The 12,362-nt window shown below is 34.3% G+C and overlaps 1 protein-coding gene across 1 annotated transcript in view; it reads right to left on the reverse strand.

Moving 5' to 3' along the window:
• Positions 1 to 673: 673 nt before the first annotated feature.
• The window catches only part of LOC140150053 (3-phosphoinositide-dependent protein kinase 1-like), a 79,853-nt gene continuing 68,164 nt past the window's right edge, over positions 674 to 12,362 (reverse strand). The window contains 8 exon segments of the mRNA XM_072172059.1: positions 674 to 5,488; positions 6,011 to 6,065; positions 6,904 to 7,001; positions 7,503 to 7,745; positions 8,022 to 8,192; positions 9,374 to 9,470; positions 9,906 to 10,050; positions 11,987 to 12,084. Coding sequence (XP_072028160.1) covers positions 5,387 to 5,488; positions 6,011 to 6,065; positions 6,904 to 7,001; positions 7,503 to 7,745; positions 8,022 to 8,192; positions 9,374 to 9,470; positions 9,906 to 10,050; positions 11,987 to 12,084 — 1,009 coding nt within the window. The 3' untranslated portion in view covers positions 674 to 5,386.

The following is a 12,362-nucleotide window of genomic DNA, read 5'->3' on the forward strand; positions in this document are numbered from 1 at the left end:
TAGTCCAGATTTACGCAATTTCTTTTATTTTCAGCCCATTTTGGACTTTCTAGCCCGAATTTACGGGCTGTTTTTTTCCGTATTTTTTCTTCAGGGTTACTTACATCCCTGTTATCATAAATAACACACCGCTTGTCTTGAGTCACTGCAATTCCAGTGTAGTAACTGGATTCCTTGCCCCTATAATATACATAACTTTTGTTACCAATGTGTTATCATTTTTTTAGAAAAATGCAAAAATAGTCACTAATTTATCAAGGGGTGTAGTACCACCTTAACCCACTCCTGAAATACCATTATAATCACCCAAATGGCACACACTGGGGGTAAACATGGGCCCCTATGCCTTTGGGTAAATTTCACCTACTAAAAGAGAGCTCCCTCTGAATATCCCAAGACTTAGGGGTCCGAGCTCTTATTTGCTGGTGGGATTTTTTTATGGGAGGGCACTTTTAGTTTATGCGTAAAATTCCAATAACTGGCAGTTATGTTAAGGGAGTCCATATGCACCTTTGGCCAATCTAGAAAATTTCATCCTCCAATTATTGAGGAAATGGGGATACAGATTCTGGAAGACTTACATCCTGCACAAATCACTTTTTTTGTCTTTGAACGATAACATTTTTCTTGATGCCTTTGATTTTGTCTACAAAATTGAACTAAGACACAGATATTCATTCATTTCTGTAAAACATTTTTATTTCCTGCAATTCTTGCAAATAACAATTTTAAATAACATATATATTACAATATTTATTTTGACGATAGCTTTATAATTTTATAGCCCTATTTTTTAAATTTATTCATGAGTGATGAATGTTGAATGTACTTTTTAAATTTGTCAGAGCATGCCCATCTCATTACATCATAATACCCAAATCAATTTAATTGCTGTAAATTCTACACACATTTACATCCCTCAGTGATCTATGGTCGTGAGAGAAGTGTATGCCAAATGCTTAAATGATCCATATAAAATCTGCTACCAATATGTTGCACTAATAGTATAGATAAGTTTTGACCAGAGAGGTAAGTATCAGTCTCCTTAGTATGCATGTTAATTGAATCGAAACTTACACAGAATTGAACACTTTTAAAAAATCCTTCGCTTGCATGTATTATTTTTGGCTAGGTTGTACAATAAAGTATGCCATCCACAAGCTGTGCTTTATTCCGTGTATGGTGCACCGTTCTTATAAGAAACAACAGGGTGTCTGACATGAGTGGCATATCATATTGTACAAAATAATGTTCCATTATTTTGTAACATTACAAGTCATTATTACGCTTCAAAAACTGATGTTATATTTAGCACACCTTACAATAATTTTAATTAACACTTTGTTTTTGCTTTCAATGTTCTTAAAATAACCCAATTGTTATGATTCTACATTAAATATTGTACAAATAATATGAATTGAATCAAGTTTAGATTTGACAACTGTCTCTCACACAGACAGCTACTATTTAAGATATACGTCTCATACAAATCCTTCCAATGTCTCCTATCATTAAATATTTGTACCATAGATTTGATATTTTGCTGTCTGTTACATGCAAAATGGTACATGTGAGTGACCAACAACAGAGTACACAGGCCTCTCTTATTATAAGCCATGGTGCAATTTTCAAAGGAGTACACAAATTTGATTGTTGAATGCAATTTAAAAATTCAAGTTTGTAAAGTTCCTTTAAAACCTAATAAACAGAATCAGATTTTCTTGCAAGAGACATAAACCATGTTAAGAGAATGATGTAGTGAAACTGAATCAAATATACATTTATTGACAATAAAAGAGCCCAAGATTTCTAAACACTTTACATATGAAATGTACAATTTGAAGAGGAAATTAAAAGAGTGAAAAAATACAACAAAAGCTTGATTTGTTTTAAATAAGTCATTTGTATTTCACATATAAATATTCCAATTAAGGAGTTATAACTTTGTTTTATTAGATCTCTCAACTATGTTTTAAAGGCGTGCGACCCACACTGATAAATCCTAAGATATGGTACAGATCTTGTTGCAGGTCACACGTCTGTGCATGTACACATACCACACACACACACACTATAATAATCATCATCAATAAGAATAAATTGTACAACCTATGAGCTAATATTCTCATCTTTACAATATACAGCAGCAAATTATTTAATAATTTCATATTGGTTAATAATAACTCTCCACATGCATGATTGATGTGACCTATGGCTGATTAGCACAAGAAGCTAACTGTTAAACCAAGGACACAAAAACAAGTTAGTTGTGCTCTTTTGCAAGGTCATGCACTGATCAAACATTATGAATTGCAATATTTCCTATATAACACTATACAAAATACAAAAATGGTAAGAGTCAAAGATGAGAATGTTGGTTCATAGCAACAGTAAGTAGACCTATACCGAGGTACACACTCTCTATTCGCTCTAGTTTCATATCATTCATACATAAATTGTAGACATTTCATTGGTTAATTGACATTCAACATTTTAAACATCGCCAATGCGGTTGATAAAAAATACTACTAAGCATTTGAGATTTTACCATCACAACAACACTTATGCCATGCAATACATTAATCATTTGCGCTTATGCAGGGAAGAAATTACTTCACATAACCATGATAACTTGCTTCAACCATCGTAGGGGACGTTTTCCCACCAAATCCAGGCTGCCGGTCAATCATCAGCCAGTCATGCATAGCGTGATATGCATGATCGCCCAGTAGCCTGAATTTGTTTGAAAAACGTTCCACCACGGGTTGAATCTGCTATAGGCAATTTAGTTGTGGGTAAATTACTGGAAATGTGATTTATGTCATGGTAAGACATGGTGTTGTGTTGAAAATTAATATTAAATGTTCTTGAATAATTTATATACGAAAGTGATGCAAAATAAATAAATATTAACTTCTTAGTTTCCTGTAACTCAGAGAAAGATGTGTTATCACATAACACTTGCCTACTGGCTCATGATGGAACATTGCAACTTTCACCTGTGATATCATCCATCACATTCATAGATAGTTACTATTTATTCATTAGTAAACAGAGCCCTCTAGAGGCCAAGTATTAATAGATAAGATATGATGACATAGCTCAGCTTGTTGCCAATTCCCACCTTTTTCCCTTCACTGAATCAACATTATATTAATAAAAATTCAAGTGCATGGAACCAGATAATAAAATAGCTTCGAATGTTCTGCTAGATGATGCATGTATAATACAGTTATCATATTCACAAAGGTAGTTATAATTATTTTTACATGTTTTGATGAGAGTTTAATTTACCACTTATGCTAATGATGATGAATTTGTGGCATACACATTTACCCACTAATATTGTATATAGTATAGATAATGTTTACGCATGTAAAAACGTCCAGTACCAATTAATTGTATATTAAAGTCTACACATATCACTGGACATCACTTGAAAGCTAACATGTTTCACATCCTTTGTGGAAATCTTACGTTAAAAAAATTGAAATTGGGTTCTAAATATTTCAAACCTAAAAGGAAACCAATCAATGGAAAACAGTAACAACTAAGCACACATAGTTATTCAAAACTCCAGTGCAGGCACTCTATTTCCACATTTCTGTCTCTTAATAAATTGTTTTCTCTATGGACAAAATGAATTATACAATCCACACACGATGTATCCGTTAGTAAAACTGTGTGCACTACCAATATACAGATAAAACAGCAAATGCTATCATCAGTTTATATTTCACAGTAATGTCACATGGACATATATTTTTCGTACAAAACCTAATTTGCAAATGGTAGTAAGTTGGATAGGGTTGGTACCGACACAAACCATCTTATTTACACAGCACCAAAGTTAACCAAATCGATTACATCTACTTTTTGTTCTGACAATTGCTTTGTCAATGATATCACATGTAAAACTGATTGTTGCTGGATCAAAATTCTGCTATTTTGAGACTTTTTCCACCAATAACACAATTACATGGTTTACAGTATATCTAGCGATAAAGCACAGTCACACACTAAATTGCCACTGTAATTGACCTTCAAAAACTTGTTGAATTAAATTTATGCAGCTGACAATTGTTTCACAAGTACTCAGTGAGAGCTATCTATGCTTTGAAGAGCACACACATCGGCTACATGTATTCTGGCTTAACATCAATGAACATGAGATGAAAGTATTTGATCTGATCTAAACATTAATCTGCGATATGTAAATAAAGATTAATTGAACCAATGGTTAACTTGGGTTACTGGATTTAAGTCAGAATACTGTACCATTATACCTTATAATGCACATAATAATGTAGCACTGACAACGGTATATGTGATACAATAGTCTGAGAGTGATAACATTAAAGATGTACAAAATTGCCTGCAATTCTACATCTATGAACAAAATGTGCTGGACCCAATCTACAACCCTGAAGGTTTCTTCTCATTTGATATTGGTCACAAGGATCAATAATGGCAGTCACTGAAATGCTAAGTCCTTCATTGTTTCTCTCTCACAGTAAATACTGAAGAGAGTTTCTGACTGACTGATTGGGTCAATGTGAAACATTTTATGATGGTGGTTTTACACATGGAAGAATCAAGCTCCGATTTCTGGATGATAATCTTGATGTCACAAGTTGTAATTATGATAATATTGTTTTTCTGGTTGCTTAGCATGTAATTTAGACCAAGCCTGTCAATGTGTATGTACTTAACATGCACATATTGTATGATTATACCAATGTGTACATTACTCATTTAATGTGAGATAAACAAGGCTGTTACTTCTGACAGCATAAGTGGTCCCTTGTTTATCACTAGACATGTCACAGACATGACTTCCGCTCAACTCACTATGGACCACAATGGCCTCATCCTAATGGCATAGTTCAATAACCTTAATTAAACAATCATAGTACAAAATTTGAACTCAAGTTGTAGGGTATGAGTTTTTGTACCCAAATTTTCAATGGTCATTCAATGAATGTACAAATGTATTGGGGTTAAAGAACTGTGCCCCTGATAAATGAGCATGTTATGGATCCTAGTGACTAGCTACTTCCAAATAATGTATGTGCATACATGCTATCTCCAATGAATATCATTACATGTTGCTTAACATAAAATGAATAAAGTCATACACAATGACAGCCCTGGTGTACATGTAATAACCCAAACATTCACTTTCAGGTCTGTATTAGGTTATTCTCTGCACTTGAATATTATCTTATTCATATTGCATACTATATTAAAGGAAAACATCTTGCCCAAACCAAGATTGGTCTGGTCCAACACTTCTTAAATACTATTAATTGGTTGGTCAGCAAAAAGTGGTTGGGTAGAATATTTCAAATTCAGAGATGTACTCATGTTTCCATGGCGACAGATGCTATTTCTGATTCTGGTAGGTATGCCGCCATACTTCTTCTATTGCTCGACACCATTCTTGTGAGTTATTTTCCGGATCTATTAGGTAGTATGTCCTATTGGGCTGTAAGACAAAAACAGGAAATGCGTAGAGTGTATTGATCTGAATTTATGTATTTCTCACAGATTTAATGGCATTTCCAAATGAGTTTCTAGGTAAATGAAAAAGATAACCACTGGGAGGTAATATGCATATAAATTGAGTATGTACTGTACAAGGATCACCAATCATTTCTGTTAAATAATAGCAAAGCAAGTGTACTTTCTAATACTTTTACTGCCCATCAAAGTGATTACCACTGTGAGAATACTGGATAAGTTGAAACCTATTCAGCAATCATTCCAGAAACAAGACAACAGTTGCCGAACATGTAAACATATCATTTGAAAATGTTTTGTGAGTAATGGATGTGTTTTAAGCTTCTTTGCTATACTGATTTTCACATTCCTTCCTTTTCTCTTGAGAGGAGCACATTTTGAGGGATAAGACAACCCATTACATGTTCCATCTTTTCCTCCTTAATGATTGTGATTGGAAGAAGTCAATATTTCAATTACACCAATACTTTCATATGAATCTACTTACTGTGTGAACAAAGTATGTCTTGAAGTTCTTGGCTTCTACTTTTAGTGATGGTGTCCTGAAATTAAACACAAAAATACATGAGGGTTATTATTTGGTAAAACAGCTGTATACAGTCATGCTCCAAAGGTGTATAGGTAAAAATTGCTAATGGACGGATGAATTATGGTTATATAATTGGTTTTTTAATGCACTTTACATTGGTTATAATAACTAGTATTTTAAAACTAGACAGTGCACGAATGAGGTTACTGTTCTGAACCCAGGCTACTTTTTGTACATTACAATGCATACAGCCCGTCGTATGGGCCTCTATAAGAATAAGCGTACTGTACGGAATAAATCGTAGTATTAACACATCCGTCAATAGCCTCAGATTGAGCATATTATGTTTTAAATGTGTCTTGTATTATATTTGTATAATTTAATTAATTTGTACATTAAGTATTTTAGTGTAATCTTTGTAAAGGGCCTTGAATGTTTCATAAGGCGCTATATATATATATGCGGTTTTCTTGTTGATAAAAAAGGGTCAATTATGGCTAGGTTTTAACTCTGAACTGTACTTTATTCTTGAGTATGCTATGCACCGATCTCAAAATAATCACAGGGTATATAACAGGAATGGTGTACTAGATTCTTTGAGTTGAGCCACAAATGTAATTCCAAATAAATTAAGTGAAGAAACTATTTCAGTGTTTATGTCCGGTGAAATGCATTGCTACATCCCACTGCGACTGTCTCAAATGATTTAACCAAAACTTTGTGTCCACATCCATCAAATGTCCAATACATTGTACGCTTCCTAATCTACCATATACGTCTTCAAATTCATTACATTTTCAAGGATTCATTTACCTAAACTTGTGTACGGATTTTGAGTACATGTGACTTACCATGGTATCTCTCCTTTGAGGACCATATTCTCTGGGTCAACATAGTACATATGTGGGCCTTCTGTCAATAGAAGCATCCTCCTCCTGGCAAACAAACCCTGTTACATAATAAACATATATCTGGTTAGTATTGTATGCATGGAGAAGCTCACTACTGGCAACATAACTTATATAACCTGTATATGAATTGACCAAAGAAACCAAGGGCAATATTTTTGAGTTAATGACCAAGTCAATACTCACATCCTATTATTTTGTTAATGTCACTGCATTTTAATTTTGGCTTTTGTTATTGGAGTTACATTAAACAACAGCTGGTAGAACTGTCTTCCTCACAATGAACAAATTTCAGAACTCCACTCATTTTGCTTAATTAAGTCACATGTTTTAAGTGCTTCCATGCACAGCTGGCATAATTTTGATTTAATTAAAAACAAAATCAAAATCAACCTAGACCTTTTTCCATTATTCCATTTGGTACTGAGCATTTTGGAAAATGGAAACTTTTCAACAACATTGAACATGGATTCTTTTTCACATTTTGACCTTGAAAATGTGCAAATGTTCCTGTTCTCATAAATATCTTTTGTCTCACTCACCCTTCGCTTGTCCACCAATCCCATCTTGAGTATCAGATTATTTTCCACAAATCGATGCCACTTGCATTCATTCCTCTGTTGGGCCAGTCTTTCTCGTCTCTCATCATCTGATAGCTCTAGTACATATTTGGGCTTCTGCATCTTTTCCTGTGCGGTGTCATCTCCATCGCCATCATGTGCATGTATCTTGCCAATGTATTGACTCAGTGATAACGGGGTCAATGTGAGGTCAAAGTCATCCACCTGTTGATGCAATACAACATTGATGGTTATTTTGGTATTCTTATTCTTGCAAGGCCAATTGAAGCTGTTCATTTTCTAGTTTTATATTATTTGGCAAGTGATAGAATAACTAGCTTATTTCAAGTGAAAGAGTCCAGAGAGAAACTGAGTTAGCAAACTTTGCAAGAGGTAAAATGTGAGGAACAAACAGAGTACACAAGAAACATAAAAAAGTCTTAGGTATGGCCAATTAATCTAAAACATGTGTGGGTGTATCCATCTCATGAGATCACTTACATAGAAGTCACTATGTATCTCCTCGCCATCTACTATCATGCATGGTTTCAGAGCTGGTGGTGTTTGATTGTGTAAGTTGTCCCAGTCGATACCGTCAAAGAATGGATGTGCTTTCAGTTCTGGGTAGCCTCCGCACTCTTCACAACCTATCCTCTTGTGTGGATCTAATACCTGTAACAAAATAAACAGGATAAAACACTCATTAGCTTGGTTTGTAACGAGTCCAAAGGTTTTGTGTCTGAATAGTTAGTTTCCCTACTGGCTGTCACCTATGTTATCACTAGAGTACCTTTCAAAGTAAGAAGTGGCAGTTACATCATTTATCAAAAGTTGCTCAAAACTGATATGGTCACATTGAAAAAACAATGCGTGGTTCTCATAAAATGAAATATTTAACTTCAAGGCGGATGAATCCTGATAACTCTACCATTGTAAGTAATGCAAATTGTTGATATAAAGTGACAGCTTGAGTGATAATTTGAAGGATGCTCCATTCTAACAGGAAGACCTACACTTAGTTTTCAATGAAGCATACATTGAAATCAACAATCATGAAAAACAAATTCCCTGGAATTCATTGCTAATATTGATGAATTGGATTGATGTTGTTTTGTCAAAACAGAAACACAATAAGAAGTCATACAAAGACTTTGTTTCCAGATAAGAGAGCCAAGTTGCTATAAATTCTAATAACAAATAGAGGAAGACATTTTTTTTTCAAATAATTAATGACGGAAACACCTGTCAACCTTGTGTGCTCTTTCTTGGAATACCTGGCAGGTAAGAGCAAGTTTTCAAGGAATTGTTTTTGATGGAAAGTTATTGTTTGTGTTGATCTACACGTACTCGTCATTCTTCTTAGTAGTACAGTGTTTACACCAAGATTAATTAATACGGATAAAACATATGATGGGTACTTTAAACTGGACACAAGGAGTAAATCTCTGGTTGGTCTAGAAGCCAGCCATAATATTACAATGGCAAGGATTATTTGTACACATTCGCATATACAATAAAGATCCTTCTGGGTAGACATGATCAGATCAGAATATTCATGTGAGAAACACTAAAAACATCCTGTTATTCTGTAAATCATGATATTTTTGTATGTACCGTGCTTGTTTACCCAGGAATTGGTCTGATTTTGTGATAACTTTATTTAATGACTAGTGTTAATTAATAAACTACGTTTTTATGTTTTTCCCAAGTGGTTCATGTGCACACTCATTTTCTGGTTTTCAATTCAGAGCCATACTGACATCGGCTGCAATGTACAGACTTGTTAATAACATCAAAACAAGAGCAGTTCTATGACCCAGGCATATATATATGACCTGCTTGATGTGACTTACCAGTAATTTGGAAACTAGGTCCTTTGCTTTGGGCGGGAAGCCTTCTGGAAATTCATAATCTAGCTTGATTATCTTCTGGAATATCATGTATTCATTGCTGAAATAAACAATTTAGCAAACACATATTTAGCATTCACAAACACACATGTCACTACATGGTTGACTACATTTACTCATTTCAAAATGTCATCATATTAGAATTAGGCTTGCTTTATCCCATTCTGTCTTGAAACCAGTCTTATTTCCATATAATTATTCATACATGTAACTATAGTTACACCATACATTTGCCCCAAATTTCATATTGTTTTGCAAGCATCTTTTCATGCAAGATGGCAGCCAATGCGACTATCCTATTGAATTTTCCAGGCAAAAATTACATACAAATATTGCATTCAACAACTATAATTTTTATACTGTTACTCATAGTATTAAACAAATAATTTATTTCAATAAACTATGAGAAAAATTCATAAATTAGTTATGTTAATGACCAATTCTCTCTTAAAACAAATACATGAATGCAACTTACCTTGCCCTAAATGGCGGTAGCCCAGCCAGTAGCTGGTACAGGAGAGCTCCTAGCGCCCACAGATCTGAGCTCTTTGTAGCCGACTTCTCAGTTAGTAGCTCTGGTGAGACGTACTGTGATGTTCATACAAACGAGTTGGCCCGTACTGCAATAATAACAAAAAGAGAACAGATTCTTTGAAAGGTGTATGTGGGATGTTATATTAGGATCAAAACAGAAATCACATTTAAGCTGCCAGGGAAATTTATTGCTTGGGTAGTATCTGTTAAACTGACATATATTTAAACTTCTCTATAGAACACAAATCATACCAGTGATAAAACTCTGTAGACAAAATATGATTAGCACAGAATGAGTTCAAATCTTAGTGAGGTTTTTTCACTGGCTGTCCCTGAGGTGCAGTGGAGAACCAATGTAAAGAAACATACACTGGTTGGAAGAAACAAAATCTTAATAATAAATCATACAATCAAATTAATCTTCTTCACAGGAAAACAACCATGTAATAATACTCAGGTCTCAAGTTGATATCAAAATTCACAATTTGTTTAAATTTTGCTAAGTTTCATACAAACAATCTGAAAGCATTGCCACAGGTCTAATTGAAACTTATAATATGTATATAGTGGTTTCAGCTATATAACTTTGCACTTTTTAAACATACTTTCAAGCTGGCACGAAATTAAGCTATTTCTGTGCACAGATCCTGTACACCGACATTTGACAAATTTAAAAATGCCAACATGTTTCAAATATTCATACGATAGTCAAATTTTAAGAGTGATAAAAAATGCCTTTAACTTTAAGCCTGTTACATAACAACAATAACATTTTCTGGTGCTTTTGCGCCTGACTGAGTCAGTCAGTCACCTGTAGCCCTGGCCTCTAGCTGCCTTCCTTTTCATCTCCATACATACAGTCATCTAATTAGATGGAACCACCTGTCTGTTCTAGTGACAAGCAGAAACATGTCTACTACCTTGTTGCAATAAACTCTCACTCCTACATGCTGATACATGTACACAAACAGACTCCTAGCTCTAAAGGCAAATCTTATCTAAGGGCTACAAAACTATGATTAAGAAGTAATTTGCCACAGTGTGCAACTACTAAGAGTGCCTCACATATGTGGCAACCAAATGATTGATTAAGTAATAACTCATTAATTAAGGGTTTCTCAGAGATGTACTTTATGTAAGGCTACCTAGTCATGTTTAATGTAAGAGATACTTCACTGCAGGGCACCTCTGGAGTATCTTTATCCTGGTTTATCTCAGAAGTTCTTGTGGAGTGCTGTTACTGTTGAGGACCACAAAACAATGTGCAACCTACCCACACAGATACATTCGTTTGGCAGGGGGAACATGAAAGGTGATACTTTGATTGTACTGAAGAGTAGGTATGCCACATGGAGTAGTCAAAGAGTTTGTCTCTGTACCATGTAGAATATATACAAACTTTATAATTGTTCAATTTTTCAAACATGGTAAAATGCAATGTTTCAACTTCACAGCAGATTAAATTTCTTTGAACTTATCTGAAAGGACACTCCATATCATTCTTTTTTTCTGTTTGGATCAATGTAAAACAGAAGAGGACATTTATTTTCTGGGTGGCTTTTATGTAACTTCCAATCTATCCTTAAAATAAAGCGTTGATATTTTAGAAGTGCCCACCTGTTTAATGTGACAGAATAAAGATATTTCTGAGCCGGCTGCCACCTGACATCTGACCTGCTTCCAAACTTTTGAACTAACAGATTCTTGTAACAACATAATAACATACCAGTAGATTTATGCTGCTAAATGTACCACTGCCACTTTCATGTCCTAAATGCCAATTTCCTTCTCATTATTTTTTTCTACTGAATATCTTGGACAGTGAGATACAGGCAGACTTTATCTTGGACACTATATTAACAAGCACGCAGGCAGATATTATGGTAAAAGTAGTAATTTTCAGGCTTGCAATTTGTTAAGATTTGCTAATTTTGAATTACTGATGGACAGATAGCATATCAACGGATGGACAGACTGACAGATGGACAGACAGACAGACAGACAGACAGACAGATCACTCACCTTCTGATGCATTAGCATTCAAAATTTTGGCAGTGCCAAAGTCAGTTATTTGAATGTGCATATCCTCATTAAGAAGAATATTTTCTGGTTTCAGATCTCTGCAACAATAAATGTATAACAAAATAGGTATTTAGTATTAACAAATATTTCAAAGTCATAATAAAAATAGTTGATTAAATGTGCACTGAAGGATATATCATCCCAACAATGAAATGCATGTATTTTAAATAGAACATTGCATAGTGTAAGGTAAATTCATAAGTGTTAACTTGTAGCTACATGTTTTATTAGGTAATAGTGTATCATTTTGTATTAAAGTTGATTGTCTTCTTATGTGTTAAAACCAAGGATAAGGCCAAGGAAAGTCAATTTTGAG

The sequence above is a fragment of the Amphiura filiformis genome, chromosome 1 (genome assembly GCF_039555335.1).
Source record: "Amphiura filiformis chromosome 1, Afil_fr2py, whole genome shotgun sequence".
Taxonomy (NCBI): domain Eukaryota; kingdom Metazoa; phylum Echinodermata; class Ophiuroidea; order Amphilepidida; family Amphiuridae; genus Amphiura; species Amphiura filiformis.